This window comes from Myxine glutinosa, chromosome 6, assembly GCF_964187855.1.
Source record: "Myxine glutinosa chromosome 6, kmMyxGlut1.1, whole genome shotgun sequence".
NCBI classification, from domain to species: domain Eukaryota; kingdom Metazoa; phylum Chordata; class Myxini; order Myxiniformes; family Myxinidae; genus Myxine; species Myxine glutinosa.
The window spans coordinates 19,642,080-19,661,457 of NC_136266.1; the positions used below are offsets into that span (position 1 = coordinate 19,642,080).

The window sequence follows — 19,378 nt, forward strand, 5'->3', positions numbered from 1 at the left end:
TGCGCCGAAGCGGGCGACCCAGGTGGCGATGAAGGCCTGCGCCACGTCGGCGGTGGTGGTGGAGACGAGGGGAACGGCCTCCGGCCACCTGGTGGTCCTGTCCACCATGGTGAGCAGGTGTGTGAACCCTCGTGATGGGGGAAGGGGGCCCACCAGATCCACGTTGACGTGGTCGAAACGTCGTTCGGGCACGGTGAAAGGTGCCAGCGGGGCCTGGGTGTGTCGGTGGACCTTGGCCCGTTGGCAGGCGGTGCAGGCGCTGGTCCAATCGCGGACGTCCCGACGAAGGCCGTGCCAGACGAAACGCGCCGACACCAGCTTCTGGGAAGCTTTCCGGCCCGGGTGGGAAAGGCCGTGGAGGGAGGCGAAGATGCGGCGTTGCCAGGTGACGGGCACGATGGGGCGAGGCCGGCCTTGGGAGACGTCGCAGAGCAGGACAGTGTCCGCGCAGGGGATGTCGGCCAGGCGGAGGCCCGTGTCCGCCGCCCGGAGGGCTTGCACCGTGGTGTCGGTGGTTTGGTCCGCCGCCATGAGCGCAAAATCCACGCCCAGGTGGACCGCGTTCGCGCTGGCCCGGGAAAGACAGTCGGCCACGGCGTTGTTTTTGCCGGCGACGTGCCGGATGTCCGTGGTAAACTCCGACACGGCGGAGAGGTGGCGCTGTTGGCGGGCCGACCATGGCTCCGTGACCTTGGCCATGGCGTAAACCAACGGCTTGTGGTCGACGAACGCCGTGAAAGGTCGGCCCTCCAGGAGGTGGCGGAAATGGCGGACGGCCAGGTGTAGACCGAGGAGCTCCCGGTCAAACGTGCTGTATTTGAGCTCGTTCGGCCGGAGCTGCCGGCTGAAAAAAGCGAGTGGCTGCCAAACCCCGTTCACCCATTGCTCATGTACGGCGCCCACCGCGTAGTCGGAGGCATCCGTGGTGAGGGCGATGGGAGCGTTGAGCACCGGGTGAGCGAGCAGTGTTGCGTCGGCGAGGGCCCGCTTTGAGCTTTGGAAGGCCGCATCCATTGCTGCGGACCAGGCGATGTCGTGCTTGGCCGGCTTGCCCCGGAGGGCTTCGTAGAGGGGCCGCATGAGTTGAGCAGCGCGGGGCACGAAGCGGTGATAAAAATTCACCATTCCCAGGAATTCCTGCAGGGCCTTTATGGTGCGGGGACGCGGGAAAGTGGTGATGGCCTCGACCTTGGTTGGCAGCGGCACAGCCCCGTTCTTGGTGATGTGGTGGCCCAAAAAATCAACGGCCGTCGTGCCGAAGTGGCATTTGGCCGGGTTGACGATGAGGCCGTGCTCGCTGAGGCGCCCGAACAGTGTTCGGAGGTGGAGGAGGTGCTCGGCCCGGGACGTGCTGGCGACGAGGATGTCGTCCAGGTAAACGAAAAGGAACGGCAGGTCACGCAGCACGCCGTCCATCAAGCGCTGGAACGCCTGAGCCGCGTTCTTGAGACCAAACGGCATCCGCAAGAACTCGAATAAGCCGAACGGCGTGATGACTGCCGTTTTAGGGACGTCGGCCGCCCTGACAGGTACCTGGTGATATCCCCGTATGAGATCAATTTTTGAAAAAATGACCCGTCCCGCCAGACGGGCGGAGAAGTCTTGGATATGCGGGATCGGGTACCTGTCGGGTGTTGTAGCGTCATTAAGACGGCGGTAGTCGCCACACGGGCGCCATCCACCCCCCGGCTTTGGCACGATGTGCAGTGGCGAGGCCCACGCGCTATCGGAGCGCCGCACGATGCCGAGGTGCTCCAACGCGTCGAATTCGGCCTTCGCAACGGCAAGCTTGGCTGGGTCGAGGCGGCGGGCCCTGGCGTAGACCGGCGGGCCCGTGGTTGGTATGTGGTGCTCGATCCCATGCCGTACTGCGACGGCCGAAAACGTCGGCCGCGTGAGGGCCGGGAACTCCGCGAGCAGGCGAGCAAACTCGTTCGCCGCCGGGACGGTGCATGCCAGCTCGGTCGGCGCGGAGCTGCTCAATGTGCATACCAGGGAGCTGAAGGTTTCAGCGTTGATTAAACGACGCCGTTGGACGTCCACCAGCAGTCCGTGTGCGCAGAGGAAGTCGGCGCCGAGCAGAGCCATGGGCACGTTGGCGGTTACAAACGTCCAAGCGAAGCGTTGGCCGCCGAAGCAGAGGGTGACGTTGCGCGGGCCGAAGGTGCGGATAGTCGATCCGTTGGCCGCAACCAAGGAGGGGCCGCAAACCGCGGATTGCCTGTCCTGGTCAGAGGCGGGCATGACGCTCACTTGGGCGCCGGTGTCGCACAGGAAGCGCCGTCCGGACGCTTTATCCGTGATGAACAGTAAGTTGCCCGTGTGACTGTGGCCGGCGTTCATGGCAGGTAATGAACGCCGGCCTGGCCGTTTCCCGACCCGCCGAAGGTGCACGGGGGTCGGCATGTCCGGGCCTTCTGTCCGAACCTGGCATGATAGGAACACCACGCTTGGTCGGGTGGAGGCTTCGGACGTCGTGCTGAACGTGGTCGGCTCGGTATAGCGGCCGCCAATTGCGTCGGCAGTTCGGCCGTCGAACGCGCCGGGTGCTCGGGCGCCATGGATGGTGCATCAGGCGGCGGCGGGTCCCATGTCGCCGCTGCGATGCGCTGTCCCGCGGCGGAGATTTTGTCGGCTTCTCTGGCAAGGGCCCGGGGATCTGTGATCGTCGTGCTTGCCAGGGCGAGGCGTACCGGGTTAGGCAGCTGACGGAGGAACAGCTCCCGGAACAGGAATGCCGGAGAGTGCTCGCCGAGCAGCGAAAGCATGTAGTCCATTCGCTCGGAAGGGCGCGTGTCGCCGAGCTCCGGCAAATCGAGCAGGCGCCGTGCGCGTTCCGCCGCTGGGAGGGCGAAAGCATCGAGGAGAAGCTTCTTAATCGCGCCGTATTTGTCCGCGGCTGGCGGTCTCTCGAGGAGGCTCAGGGCGCGGGCTGCGGTGGCTGAACCGAGCGCAGCGACCACGTGGTGGAAGCGGGTGTCGTCCGCCGTGATGCCTCGCAGGGCGAACAGGGACTCCGCTTGTGCGAACCAAACCGCCGCGTGAGCCTCCCAGAAGGTAGGCAGTTTAAGGGCGACTGCCATGTCCATGTCGATAGGTCACCAATGAAGGAGCTGTGGCTCCCACGTCGATCGAAAGAATGGACGCGACAAAAAGCTTGAATTCATCTGAGCTGCTTTATTAGAATCAAACACTCAGGCACTCTGGGAAAAACGTTTTACGGTCGGCAATATATATCTATTCCGCCAGGGGGTTTGCCCAGGCCTGGCGCCAGGGGGCGTGGCCCCGCGGGCCGGCTGCGGCCTGGCAAGCCGAGGGCGAGCCTGCCCGGGCGTCCCGACCGAGGCCTGGCAAGTCGAGCGCGGGCCTGCCCGGGCGTCCTGGACGAGCCCGGCCTGGTGATCGCTCCGCGTCCTTGATAGGTGCAAGGCGATTGTGTAACCCCAGCGGCAGCCGCTACAGTATTACATATAACTTAGCCTAACAGGTTCATAAAACATGCTAAAGCTATAGTTACCCTTAAGCTACTGATCTGCAAAGGATATCGCATATCGGTACCAACTATGGACATACAAACCTTCAAAAAACATCAGCAGCATCAGATACTTCCTCTGGCACCATTGAAAATGGAAAGAAACGCCCAAAAAAACACAAAAAATTTAACAAAAAATATTTTATCAGATTATTACATCTTGTTTGCATATTCCGATGGACTATGATTCAGATATAGATTGAATAAAGTTTCAGTTTTCTGGCCCTGATAAGAAGAAGAATATTCAAGGACCCGTGCCCCACTCCAAAAGTTGGGTGTAGAGTATGAATAGGGGTAGGGTTCAGACACCATGCTAAAGCTACCCGTAAACTACTGATGTGCAAAGGTTATCACATATGGGCAACACCATTGAAGACATCTGCCTCTTAAAAAACCATTACTAGAATTTGCCACCTCACCTGGTACCAGTTTCCACTTTGGCCCACAGACAATATATACCATATTTTCCGGTGTATTAACCACACTTTTTATCGGCAAAAAGGTCCAAAGTTATGGGTGCAGTTAATACACAGATACTTCACGACCAGCCCGTCGTGGGCCTACAGGTTCATGGCACGCCATGATCTGTCGGTTCGACGCCGCACACACATCTCCCAACATGTCTACTATGCACTTCCAGTCCTACATCATCAACCTTCACTGGAAGCATGAATTTTTTTTTGAAGGTAAAAAACAGGGATGCGGTTAATACACCGGAAAATAAGGCACTGCAATTTTAATTTGAAAAAGTAAACGTTGGCGTTTCTTGGTCTTATATGTATAACTGTTTTGAATGGTGCCCGTACCTTGGTAGCCATCCAAGTTAATGTCTCCAATGTGTTCCAAAGCAAGGCCAAACTGAGAAAGCTTTCCACCAGGAGCTGTACGCAGCTGGCCATTGCTACTCAGTCCGCCTTTCTCATTCATATAAATGAAGATCGCTCCTCCTTGCAGCTCTTTGCTTCTAAAGAAGTTTGGCGCACCCACAACGAGGTCTTGCCACCTGGGAATGAGGGTAAATGGTTGTCAACAAAGTGGGGAGAGGGTAAATGGATTTGGGAAAAGTTACATTTTAAAATCTAAATGGAAATATCATATTCTTAACATAGATAAGGAAATAAAAATGGAGATCTCAAATCGTGGAAAATTCTACATCACCCAATCACTTAAACATGCATCAAATACATCCATTGTCGCTATACCACTGGCAGAGTACCAATCTTGCGGGCGATCTTGTTCCAAGAGAGCAACACATTCTTCTGCCACATCCCTTTATTTGGGAGGTGTATAGGCAACAGGCCATTGCTTTGATCGCTCCCAAAAATAAAAATAGCCCGGGTTATGTACATGAAGCAAAAAGATGCCGACTGCTTATGTGCATATATAATACATCGTGATCATATAGCTCGGATAATTCCAATTGCACTGGGCCATAGGCTCACACCAGAGGCCTGATCAAAGCCGAGGCCTATGCATGCTGTCGCCTTTACAGGCTCCATGACATCTATTGGCTCCAACCTTTCAATATTTGATGATCCTTTAACAGTCGTATCGGGTGTTTTACACTAAACGGGAAAGTTATAGGAAGGCCATGGCGAATGTAAATATGACATTTCCAAAGATGTGTTAGGTTTAACATAGCACCAAAATGGCGGATGTATTTTTTTCAGAAATTAAAATTGTGGATGACGTCAGGCCAGCTGTCCAAGCAATGGGTATAGAGCAGATATACAGACACTTGCTCCATTATCTATAGATTGTATTATGAAATGTTACTGGTTTCATGAAACGTATCAACTCAATTCTCAATTCGGCACATTGTAATATGGACCACGTTAAAAAAAATTATTTATTTGTTTTATTTGAGTAAATTTTTGATATTTGTTTTCATTTTTATGCCATTATGTTTTCAAGTTGTCCGTCCAGCTCTCCGTCCATCCATCTCTCCGTCCATGCGTCCATCCGTGATAGGTTTTCTTCACTGCAATAACTTGAGAACGGCTAAAGGGATCTAACTCAAACTTAGTACAGGTCTGTATAATGAGGTAAAGATGAACTGATTTAGATTTTGGGGTCATGAGGTCAAAGGTCAGAGGTCATGTGAAAAAAAATCCTGTTACCACAATAACTTGTGAGCTAGTGATTGGATTTAAATGATAACTTGGTACAAGTATGTATAATGATGTAATAATGTGGGTGGAGGCATATCGGTCGACGTCTAAGAGTGCCATTGTAGTTATGTTACATTTCAGTGTAGGGAATAATGTCGTCGGTACCCAGAGTGCACCTGGATATTACGTCACTTCCCCCATGATCACTGGCTGTATTAGACTAGTCGAGTCCAGTATTGTCATGTGCGTGTGCGCGTTTTGTGTAACAGCTCCTCAATTGCTCGAGGGCCTGTAAAACCAAATGAACGAGAGAGGTTATAGAACACGATACCCCACGCAGTGTTCAAGTAAATACTGTACTACAGTCTTAATAAAATACTGATTTTAAAGATCGTTTAAAAAACTCCGGAGGTTTAACATTATTGAAGCAGTCTTATACATCCCCATTATACACCACCTCATACACCACCCTATAGATATAGAAGATGTCCAAATATTACAAAACTGGAGTTTCTTGGAAGTATTAAGAAGACAATTTGTGTTCTACAATCTTCAAATATATAATTCAATTTAAATAAAAGAAAGATTGTAAAAGCCGGAAAATTAAATAAACTCTGCGTTTTACCACCGTTTTACGCAGTGTCGATTACACCCCCTTTTCTAACACGTTACATTAGTTATTAGTGCCTGTTGTGTGTCCTTTATGACATCCTTAAAAACAGTAAGTTTCCTGTTTGGTATGATTTTCAATTTTGTTTTTAATGCCAGACAGGAAGACAGAATTAAAATATTATCTGTTCACTCCTCTCTGCGCATGTGCGATCAGGACACAATCAGAGACAAAGTACTGTTAATGACAAATTTGTCTTCCAATTCATGTTCTGATTAGTGTTCAAAATATAACATTCAATATACGAAAGTTGTTCCTCGATCATAAACCGACGATCATAAACTGATAAGATGGACGGACGGACGGACAGAGAGGAACCAATAATTGCTTAACCCAGCTTTTCTTTTCGCGTGATCGGGGATTAACCACAATATTGTGGGAATTCAAAAAGTGAAAGATTAACTGAAAGAGTAAGACTCCTAAGCTCCCCCTCCTCTGTCACCATCCATTCACCACCCACCTATCTGTAGTGGAAGCTTATACTGAGTCTTGAAGGAAAATCTTTATATGTATTAAGACTAACGGTATTTTATACAGGGACAATAAAGAAAGAGAGCAGTAAAATAAATAAGGGAAAGAAGGGCGAGGAAAGGAGATATTTTAGTCACAACCTAAACATGAATGATTTACAGGATTGCAAGTTCAATGAGAATATTTTTATTCTGTGCAGCTTGTGAAGAAATCTTTTTAAAATACCGTTTCACAAAAGTTTTGGTGGTGTTGTTCTGAACAACCTTTGGTTTGCTTATGACCATCACATACCCATCAGCGTTTAAGTCCAGCAAGGCCACGGCGTATCCAAAAGAGGACCCAAGGTCGCTGCTGTTGAGTTGAGAGATGTAAACCAGTGTTCCATCCTTTGCTTGGGGCCTCCATAACATCACTGCCCCAGAGTGGTTGTGGCGGGGAGCTCCCGCTACCACGGTCACAGTGTGTTTACTGAAAACTCCTGTGCTCGCAACCACGGAAAAACCTTGCGCATGCACACACACACACACACACACACACACACACACACACACACACACACACACACACACACACACACACACACACAAAAGTTAATTACAACATACATCACGTATTAAATAATAAACTAGAAGCGCGCGCTTTATAACTGCGAGTAGTTATGGCCGGGAACCAAGCCGCCTCGCTTTGATACAACCCTGCTTTGATCGGACACCTGACCTATGACGTCATTTTTATTAAATTGAATCTAGGATGGGCAGTCGATCACATCTTTATTGTTTCGCATTGATCGGATAAAGTTTAATTTATCCAATGTGGCTTCGAGACCATGTGAATCATGATATTGAAATTTTCAACCAATGTTCCCCATGCCTCGTCAATCATATTAAAAAATATATTTCTGTGAAACCACTTAACGTATCAATTCGATACTTTACAAATATGATCCGCTACAATTGGTGCATATATTTGAATGACGATGACTTCACTTGAAAGTTTTGTGCAATCGGAAAAGTGGTTGCTGATAATTTTTTAAACGTAAATAAGAGCAAAAACAGGATGAAGAATAATAATAACAATAACTAGAGCAATGCGACTGTTTCGTCAAGATGCCTCCACATAGTCCCACAACGGGTAGATGCCCTCGCTCACTGTTCTATAAATAAACAAGTTTGATTTAATCCCCTTCAGCTGTTTTCTGGTAACACATTTTCACCAGGCATGACAGGTTTCACATCGATTGATGAAACGGTTTCAGAGAAGGGATTGTTTTAATTATCGGCTTTCAAGCTAATATGGCTGCCACACCACGTGACATATGACCGTAAAAATGTACACTCTGCATATGTATCACGTTTGTGAAGTTTTGTGTTGATTGGATAAGGTTCATTTTTCTTTCCAACATGGCTGCCAAACCACGTGACCTACTACATCATCATTTTCAAACTATATGCAACAATGGTGTTAGATGATATTTGTAAAATTTCGCATCAATAGGGTAAGCGGCTTCAGAGATATAATTATTTCATATTTTCCTTCAATCCAATATGGCTGTCACACCATGTGACAAATGACGCTTTATTGGGCATCTTTTAATCACAATGCCTATTCAATGACACATGTAAAGTTTCGAGTCAATCAATTTGGTGGTTTGGGAGAAGATGCTTTTTTAGAGTTTGAGGTTAAATCCAATATGGCTGCCAAACGATGTGACCGATGATGTCATAAATTTAATATCTCAATACAAACGGGTCATAGATTATGTGCATGCAATTTCAGATTTTTAGGATAAGTAATTTGATAAAAACATTTTTGGCTGCTATACCACTTCACAGATATCATCATTATCATGATTTTGTTCCGTATTTGGAGTACTTGACAATGTGCCAAGTTTCAAATTTTTCCATTCAGCGGTTTCCGAGAAATAATGTATTAATTATTTACATTTAATCCAAGATGGCTGCCATACCACGTGACCTATGACATCACAGTTATCATAAAAACATTCTGCATAGGTGTCACTCCTACCCTGAAGGTTTTGTCTCAATCGGACATGTGGTTGCTGAGAAAAACGAGGTTTAGCCCATATGGACGGGCGTACGTACGGACGGACAACCCGAAAACATAATGCCACCGGCCACCCTCGGGGGCGGCGGCATAAAAAATTATAATCTGAAAAAAAACAACAGGGTACCAGCCAATAAAAGGCTTGGTACCCTATAATCTAAGTACAGTCACGTGAAAAAGTAAGTACACCCCATGTAAGGTTTTGACTTTTTCAACATATTTCAACATACAGCTATTTGATCTTCATTCCAACAATATTGATAGATAAAGGTGATATAATATAACAAATATCATGAAACATTTACATTTTGTAGTCCATTGTATAATTTAAATAAACATCAATGCAAATTTCGCATGTGGAAAAAGTAAGTACACCCCTACATTTATCACTACTTCAAATACCTAAAATTAGAATCAGATGCACCAGCTCAGGTGCAAATGATTAGAACATCATTAGAGAGGATCTTGGAGGAACCTGTCTTATTTGAACCTCAGACATTTAGTTTGGTTTGCTCTTTGTTGTTGAAGTGTGCGGCGTCACCATGCCTAGATCAAAAGAGCTCTCTGAGGCCTTCAGAAAGAAGGTTATAGATGCCTACGAGTCTGGGAAGGGACTTAAAAAGATCTCCAAACAATTTGAAATCAATCGTTCGACTGTCCGGAAGATCATCGACAAGTGGAGAAGATTCCAAACAACTGCCAACTTGTTCAGGCCAGGCCGTCCCAGCAAGTTCAGCCCGAGAGCAGCCCGCAAGATGCTGAAAGAAGTCTCTAAGAACCCCAGAATGTCATCACGGGACCTACAGGTAGCTCTTGCCAATGTTATAATAATAATAATAATAATGCATTTATTTTATATAGCGCTTTTCAGGAAGCCCAAAGACGCTTTGACAGAGTGCAAAACATAACGCAAAGTGCACGAGTCTACCATTAGAAAGAGGCTGCACAAATTTGATCTACATGGGAGGTGTGCCAGGAGGAAAACTTTGCTGTCCAGAAAGGACATCAGGGCAAGACTAAAGTTTGCTAATGAACACCTTGGCAAAGACCAGCACCTCTGGAACAAGGTGCCCTGGACAGATGAGTCAAAGGTAGAGCTATTTGGCCACAGTACCAAAAGACTTGTTTGGCGAAAACCAAAGACAGCATTTGACCACAAGAACCTGATACCAACTGTAAAGCATGGTGGTGGAAATATTATGGTTTGGGGCAGCTTTGCTGCATCAGGGCCTGGGCAGCTCACCATCATAGAAACCACTATGAATTCTTCATTGTACCAGAGGGTGCTTGAGGATAATGTGAGGCCATCTGTCGGAATGTTGAAGCTCAACCGAAGGTGGACCTTGCAACATGACAATGACCCTAAACATACCAGTAAATCCACCAAGGAATGGCTGAAAAGAAAGAAATGGAGGGTTCTGGAATGGCCAAGTCAAAGCCCGGATATAAATCCCATCGAGATGTTGTGGGGGGATTTGAAACGAGCTGTGCATGCAAGAAACCCCTCAAACATCGCACAGCTGAAAAAATTCTGCATGGAGGAGTGGGCAAAAATTTCTCCCAGTCGATGTCAGAGACTGGTAGACAGTTATAAGAAACGCCTACTTGAGGTTGTTTCTGCCAAAGGGGGCAATACCACCTATGAGAGCCAAGGGTGTACTTACTTTTTCCACATGTGAAATTTGCATTTATGTTTATTTAAATTATACAATGGACTACAAAATGTAAATGTTTCATGATGTTTGTTATATTATATCACCTTTATCTATCAATATTGTTGAAATGAAGATCAAATAGCTGTATGTTGAAATATGTTGAAAAAGTCAAAACTTTACATGGGGTGTACTTACTTTTTCCACATGTGAAATTTGCATTTATGTTTATTTAAATTATACAATGGACTACAAAATGTAAATGTTTCATGATATTTGTTATATTATATCACCTTTATCTATCAATATTGTTGAAATGAAGATCAAATAGCTGTATGTTGAAATATGTTGAAAAAGTCAAAACTTTACATGGGGTGTACTTACTTTTTCACATGACTGTATATTATGAAAGGAGCCGTCTGTTTGTCGTGCTATAACTTGAGAACGGATTAACGGATTTCAACTAAACCAACGACGGTCGGTACAGGTCTCTTGCAGGAATGATTGTGATGCAAAAAAGAAAAAGGAAAAAAGGAAGGTTTGTTCATGGCGAAACTGAAAACACCGACTTGCGACCACTTTCTCTCTCTCTCCCCCCCCCTTACCCTCACCCTCTCCAATCCCTCTCTCTCTCTCCTCCCTCTTTATATTTCTCCCTCCTTTCTTAATATTCCCATCAGCGTATATGCTAGTGTAATGAAAATGGCAGAAATTGTAATCAAATTTATTAATAGCCGGCGAAGCCGGTGTTGTGAATGAACGCCTACGTATTATTAGTCAGGTTCACGATGTCAATAAATTATATTTCGTTCAAAATCATGGTAGATTAGCAAACCTATACATTTTTGGAAAGGTTATAGCATAAGGAAACTAAAAATCAATGTTTACATTTGGAGAGATACCTGTATGGCGGCCATTTTGGATTTTCAAAATGGCCACTGTAAAATACATATTTTGTTCTATTTCTGCCTCTAATTACCCTAAAAGCTTTTAAAAATATACTAAACCTATATTTTCAGGGACAAGGAATCCAATGAAAGTATCAAATTAGTGCTATGGGGAATGGTAAGACACGAATCAAAGGTTTTGAATTGCAAAATACTGTCTTTATATTCGCGATAAGTTGCATAATCAAATACATGTTATCATTTTGTACAGGCAGTTAATAACATCAAAATGTGTCACAATAATTCATATCACCAAACATACACAGGCAGTCAGCAAAATCATATATACACATGCAGTCAGTATAACTTCACATCTACACGGGCAGTCAATGACAAAATATACACAGGCAGTCAATGGCATCAAACATACACGATTACAGAATATGCCATTTAGAGTTCGTCTTCACTGTCCTGTGTGTCGTATCCGACAATATAGTCCGCATCGTTTTCACAGTCCGTTCCACACAAGCAAAGGTCGGTCAAATTGATTGGCAAATCGAATTGGTCGAATGGTCGATCGAATCGAATTCGATGAATCGAATCGAATCGATCGAATCGGTCGAATGGTCGAATGGTCGATCGAAGCGATTGGTCGAATGGTCGAATTGGTCGAATGGAATTGGTCGATTGGTCGAATTGGTCGAATTGGTCGGAATTGGCAAATGTAAACATTGATTTTCAGATTTTCCATGTAATAACGTTTCCAAAAATGTATAGGTTCGCTAATCTACCATGATTTTGAACGAAAAAACATAGTGAACCTGACTATATGTTGAAAGGCCAGATTTTGCTGGATCCCTTGAGAATTTCGAAGATTTGACGCACCAAATCGCTCCATGGATGCCGCCATCTTGCGGATGCGGAAGTATGCCAAAACAATTGCGACAAAGTTCAATGGAGGCTTTGGCTTCGCCGGCTCATTGCGGCTTTGCAGTCGAGGCATATTAAAATTATATAGAAATGAAACATCACAAAATATTGATATATAGTGTGAGGTATGTACTATATGTATATCTTATCAAGGTGATATGATATCATTTTCACAATTCATCATCATCCACTGATCATCATCATCCACATAAATATAATATACGTACCTTGGTAAATATACATACCTTGGTACGAATCTTCCGCATTTAATATTTCACCATCGTAGTCTGATACTATGCCATCTGTTGTTGTGTACATTGTTAGCATACCTGAAAATGGTAAATATATATTTTAGATATGACAACAGATCTACTGTCAAATCATGTGAAATGTGTTTCAGGGCTACTTTGGAGACTACTACGACTACTACTACTACTATTACTATTACTACTACTACCACCACTACTACTACTATTACTACTACTATTACTACTACTACTACCACCACCACTGCTACTACTACTACTGCTACTACTACTACTATTACTGCTACGTGAAGGTCGACCGAGCAAAGGTTTTGGCCCAAATATTTTTCATGAACCAATTAACTATGTTGTTCCTGATTTTCGAATAAGGGTGTTCGGAATTTGTAATTTGTTCAGAGTGCCGGAGATAACTCGCTCACTCTTCACAAAAGACACTGTGGAATCTTTAACATCCAACAACCACTGCTGGCCGACGATTCCTCTGGCAGTGTCCCTCCAATGGAAGGCGCACTCATTGATGCCTCGTTCTGCTTGTCAAACACCAGGGTGATAGTTCACAGCAAGTTTGAGATTGAAACCCAGGCCAGACAGCTCAAAGCAAGTGCGCATACCTCTCGTACAAGCTATCCTGCCAGCCCAGTGCAACTACTTAGTAGTGTAACACTGGAAATTAAAATGCTGCATTGCCCCTTCACATGGTCTCTGGGATTTGCAAAATATTTAAATTTGTTGATTATGACTTGGAACCCTGGTGTTGGGCTAGCGGCTAGGGTGCCGGCTTAGGATACCTAGGATCCTGGGTTCGGAATCCCGGTCGATCGCTGAATTAACGCCAGGGGGGTTGACTCAGCCTGTCATTCCTTCCGAGGTCGGCTAATTGAGTACCAGTTCACTGGTAATTCCCTGCTTGTCGTAAAAAGGCGACAAAAAGGGTTGGCGGCAGGAAGGGCATCCGGCCGTAAAACATTGCTTCAAAAAGGGGACCGAAAAACAACAACAACCACGGTCCCCGAAAAGGCCAACCCCCGCTTTGCGGGGAAAAATGGCCTCTAAACGGTGGTTTTTATGACTTGGATCATTCAGGATATCTCATGTATAAAGAAAAATGTTTGTGTTTGTTCGTTATGCATTCGGACCCTGCAGGAACCAGTGCAACTAAACTTTGCATTGCCTCCTCTTTCATCCAGAGGAAGGTCGAGGGCTATGTTTGGATAAAAAAAAAATAGAAAAATAAAATAAAAAATTCAAAGCAGATAATTGCCCTTCAGACCTCGATAAAGTCTTGTGCTTATACACTGTCTGTGATTGTTCCTGAGAGTGATCAAATAATATAATTTGTGATGATTGTATGTGGAAATTAGAGTGATCTGTTGTATTTGAAAAATATAATTAATAAAAATAAGTTAAAAGAAGGGAAAGCGGTCCAAGCACATTTTGCAACGCTCAAGATTGGTATATAATTCATACGAAACCATAAGGCCAATATTCTGCCATTTGTCATGCAGGAAATATTTAAATACATATTTCATTAAATTTCCCTGGACAACATTGGGTACTTCAGCTGGTATCTTATATATTACAAAATGTAATGAAGCTGCATGCGTATGAAGCCTTCAAACCCATTGGCTGGAGAGCTGGCTTGACTCCACCCACAATAGTGAGGAAGAAAATCATGCATCCACCATTTTGGTTTCCTGGTAAGCCCAAGATGTCTTCGGAAATCTCATATTCACAATTTTAATAATCCGAGATATATAACCGTCATGTATTATGTGTGCACATAAGCAGTAAGCATGTTTTTGCTTCATGTAGATCAGCCAGATTATTTTAATTCTGGAGAGATCGAGGCAGCGGTCTGGTCAACACACCGCCGAAATAAACGGATGAAGAATTTGTGTAATAAATGAAGGTTTTCTTCCCCCATTAATTCACCTCAGATCCACTTTTCTGAAATACCGACTTCTTTCCTGGAAGTCTTAGCTGTGTCCATGTGTTTTTTTTTTTTTAAACCTCTCCCACCCCTCCCCCTTTCCACGCCTCCTCCCCCCAAGCCCTCTCCCCCCCACAGATCTCCCGATGTCCCGGCTCTCAAATGTTGTTCTTGTGTGCTTCCCCCTCTCTCCCTATCTTGTCTCCCGCTCCCTTTATTATGTCTTATGTGTCGATTTTTTATTTTTTTTTGTGATTAATGTTAGCTCTTACATGAGCCTCGATCTTTTTTTATTTTTTATTTTTTGTATACAAGAATTTAATTTAATGAATTGAAAAAAATTATGAATTTTTGGGATATATATATATATATATATATATACAGACTTGGCATTTAATATGGAATATTTTTTTTGTGGGGGTGAACTTACTTTTCAAGATGTCTTAGAACCAAAAGTTCATTGGAATTATGTTGAAATTATTCTAGATTTTGTTAATGTGACCTTTAAAAGAAACAAAAACCACATTTGACATTTCGAAACAAATAAATTGATCCTTGAAAGTGATGTAAACTGATATCGAACTCAATTCATGGACAGTACTGTGTTAAACTTCTGTACGTTTTCCAGAAGTATCTCTTTATTTTGCACATTAGCCAAAAATTTTTTTAACAAAAACAAAAGTTAAATTACGATTGGGATTACGGACAGTAAAATTACAGTTCAGTACTTCGTGTAACCCCCAAGATCATTCAAGAGAGCACGTACACGTTGAGGCATGCTGTTCACGAGATTTGCCAAGGTTTGGACAGGAATCGCTTGCCATGCAGTGACATTAGCCTGCTGCAATTCATGCACAGAGGTCGGCTGCTGGTCCAAGTGGTCGATTTGACGCGTTAATTCTGCCCACAAGTTCTCTATCGGATTCATATCCGGGGACATGGCAGGCCACTCCATATGCTCTACACCAAGGTCAGCAAGAAAGTGTTGGATCATGCGAGCACGATGAGGCCATGGAAGATGATGAGGCCATCTTGGAAGACAAAGTTTCCTCGAAAGGCTGCACGAGCAAATGGAAGCAATGTTTCTTCCAGAATTTCCCTGTACTTGAACGGGTTCAGGTTTCCATTCAGAACAACCAGGTCAGTTTTGCCCCCTGCATGAAAAGCAGCCCAAACGGTCACCCCACCACCTCCAGCTTGGACTCTTGGCACTATACAATCTTTGTTGTAGGCTTCATGCACATGTCTGCACACTCGGACGCGGCCATCTTGACGATAGACCAGAAATCTAGACTCGTCACTGAAGATCACATGATTCCAGTGTCCTGGCTGCCATTGCCGGTGCTCTCTGGCCCACTGCTTGAACCAGTCGTTGGTTGACTAGCCTTCTGGATACAGGCACATTTGTCAGTTTCTGCCACTCAGCCCTAAGCTGATTAGCTGGCTTGGTACGGCCATTGCGGACTAACCGGTGCAGCTGGCGATCATCCCTCCTTGTGGTTCTGCGGGGATGTCCTGGCCTCGGTATTGAAGTAGGGACACCCCTCTGAGCATTTCGTTTCAGGATCTTTGACACCTGACCTTGAGTGATGCCATACTGCTGAGCAATAGCACGCTCTTTCATGCCGTAATTTCGTAAAGCCACCACTCCATGACAAACAGCATTGTCGAGTTGACGGACCATCTCCGGAGGAAGCGGCAATAACTTTTGGAGACGTGCAGCAGTTGTTTTCCACTAATACAGAAGGCAACAACCCTTGTATACCCGACTGTGAAGCCAATCGTCAAATGCACCTGTCCGTACATTTTGCCACGCCACCTGTGATATAATCCTGTTGTTGACTTCTTGCTGCGAAAGACAATCAGTGACATGGTTCTTTTAACAAATAAATCACCAAAGTGTAAAATAAACTCACCAGATTGATATACTGAGTTAAGAAAGTAAACCCAATCCAAGAAAAAAAAAATATTCCATATTAAATGCCAAGTCTGTATATATATTTATATTTATGAATATGAATTTCATGAAAAGAAAAAAAAAATGAACAATTGAAATTGAATGAAAAAATGAAAAAAACAAACATTTTGGTACGTAATTAGTCGGCATCGTCAAGGCTGAATAGTGAGTGTATCGTGTGATGCTAATCCTGGTAATTGTGGCTATTACAAGTAATAATGTAATAAAATATATCGATTCTCTGCATGAAACCCAATCATTGGTTCACGAGTTATCAAACAGAGTGACCACTATATTCGTCATGGGTGTGTGTCTGTCTGTGTGTGTGTGTGTGTGTGTCTGTCTGTCTGTCTGTCTGCAGCATAACTACCCGATGATATCATCCGATCTTGATGAAACTTGGGTGGGAGGTTGATATCATGAGCTAGTTGTGTCCTGCCTAGAGTAGGCGTATTGTTCCCATTGTGGGCGGAGCCATGCCCGAAAAAGATGTCTTTTTAGGGGGTAATCGAGTTCAAGCTACATCTTCTCCGAGGGGTTCGGTGGAATCTGACAGGGGTTTCGGTATTTGGTTAGGCCAATGTCATGTGTCTAGCCCCATGGAGCTCGATTTTTCATTTTAAAAATTTAATTATTTGTTTATTTATTATTTTATTTTTTTCATTTCATTTTTCACCGAATTTTCGGTATTGTGTAGCTAACTAACCTCATAACTGATTATACATTATTTTCTATCTCATTTCAAGGTCAGTAACCTTCGTTTTGACATTTCCGGGTCTGGCCTGTCCAGGCCTGTTTCGGTTATAGTCCATCCTTTGTCATTGAATACCGCTCGCTCGTGAACCATCGTCGTCTCCTGACTTGTTCGAAATTATCATTGATCATTTGAGGTGTTTGTCAGTTTGACTTCTATGCTCTCCTGCGCCGCTGAACCAAATTAGCTTACAACTGCAGCTAGTGCTAAGGGGTGAAATGGTAGAAAAGGTAGTGATAGAAGGGATACAAGTGTGAGGGGATGAAGTGATTGAGTGAAGTGAGTGATTGGGTTGAATGCAAGTATGTGAAGGTGTAAATAAGGCAGTGGGAAAAGAAGGATAAATGGGAGTGGATTAAGGCTTTGAGGGAAATATGTGAAATGGTAGAGGGGAACGGGAGAAAGGGTTACTGAGTAGATAAATGAAAGAGAGTATGTTTAGCAAGCGTTAGCTCCAATGGAGAGCCTGGTATTGGCTTAACGGTTCGGGTGCGGGCTTGGGATCCTAGGCTCCTGAGCTCGAATCCCGGTCGTTAGTTGAATTAATGCCAGGGGGGGTTGACTCAGCCTAGCCTGTTCATCCCTCTGAGGTTGGCAAATTTAGCACCAGCTCCCTGGTAATTGTGGCACTGCATCAGCTGCACAAATGTGCCCCTAGAGAAATGATGCAACCAGCAGCCTTAGGCTGAATATGAAACAACAACAAGCTCCAATTCACAGACTACACAATTCACAGACCAAGTTGTGAAGTTTTCTTATTCTCAAAGTTTTGTTCCTCGGGCTCTTTTCAGGATCGTTAGGGTTTGTAGGAATATTCCCAGGGATGGTTTTTTGAAATCTCCGTAAGCTTTTTTAAATATCATTCCCGTTGCTTTTTCCGTTGCCCCCATTATCACCGGTACAATTTCGGCACTATTCAGATTCCAGGAGCTCTTCCCGTCATTTCTGAGGTCCTGGTGTTTGGTCATTTTCTTGATTTTTGCGTTATTTCGGACAGAATTGCTCGGTACTGACACCTCAGTTACCAATGCCATCTTTTCCTTTTTATACCTAAGTACGATATCCAGTCGCAATGCTTTTTTTCCCCCCACGTTCACGCTGGATGAGATCACAGGTCGTACATGAACATTACTTCCTTGTTTTCAATTATCATCTTTGGTTCATGTTTCCATGAATTTTCTGAAACTGGGATATTGAAACTTCCACAGATGTACCAGTGGATTACTCTACAAACTCTGCTGTGCCTTTGTGTGTACAGCTGTTCTGACATGTTTTTTTTAACATCACGATAGGAGGTGTCTCGTGCTTTCTGTTTCCAGCTTGCAGAATCTACACCTGTTTGATTGACTCAGTCCCGCAATTTTCTTAAAGCCATTGGTGTGGTGTCCTTGGTCTTGGGCATTTATAATGATTTGTTCTCTATCCCAGTTGAGCTGACCATTTCTCAACCATTCCAATGAGCCTTTTTTGTCTATGCCCAATCTGTCCAACTCTTTTTTTTTCTATACCTTCCTGATTTTTCCCATTCTCCCAGTTGCTGGTGTATACTGTATCTGTTGATATTTCACTTTATATTTTTCTTTTGTCTTTTTTTGTGAGTGTTTGGTGCTGTATTTGTTGCAGTTTCAGTTTCATGTGTGACATTTTCTATTTACACCTTATTTATTAATTTTTTTACTCCGTGGGTTAGGCACACCGTCTTTGGCTTGCTGTCTTTGCATATGTTCACCCCTGGTATTTCTATTTTTCCTTCAAAGTGCTGTAATATCAATGTGGTATTCCAAACCTCCATTGCTTTCTCAATTAGTTTCATTATTACCTTCGCAAAAGCGGAAGGTTATGTTTTGATCGCTGTGTATTTATTTGTATGTCTGTGTGTGTGTGTGTATGTTATTCGCATAACTCAAAAAGTATTCAACCGAATTGCATGAAATTTGGTGGGATGATTGGTTATTGTACGGGACACATTTGATTAGATTTTGGGAGCAATCGGGTCAAAGGTCAAGGTCAAGGTCACGAAAAGGTCAAAATCGTATTTTTGTTGTTCTGTTCCCTACACTCCCATGCCAAGTACAGAACAGTAGCTGCGGCGAAGGTATGCGCTCTACCGAGTGCCCGTTCTAGTTTGGGGGTTGATATTGTACAAATGCATTT

At 44.5% G+C, this 19,378-nt stretch overlaps 1 protein-coding gene across 1 annotated transcript in view; it reads right to left on the minus strand.

Moving 5' to 3' along the window:
- Positions 1–19,378, minus strand: part of LOC137429639 (integrin alpha-6) — a 187,647-nt gene that overhangs the window by 46,559 nt on the left and 121,710 nt on the right. The window contains exons 5-7 of the mRNA XM_078779666.1: positions 12,563–12,646; positions 7,076–7,286; positions 4,339–4,535 (exon numbers count right to left, since the gene is read on the minus strand). Of these exons, the coding sequence (XP_078635792.1) occupies positions 4,339–4,535; positions 7,076–7,286; positions 12,563–12,646 (492 nt within the window). The remainder of the gene's footprint in view (positions 1–4,338; positions 4,536–7,075; positions 7,287–12,562; positions 12,647–19,378) is intronic.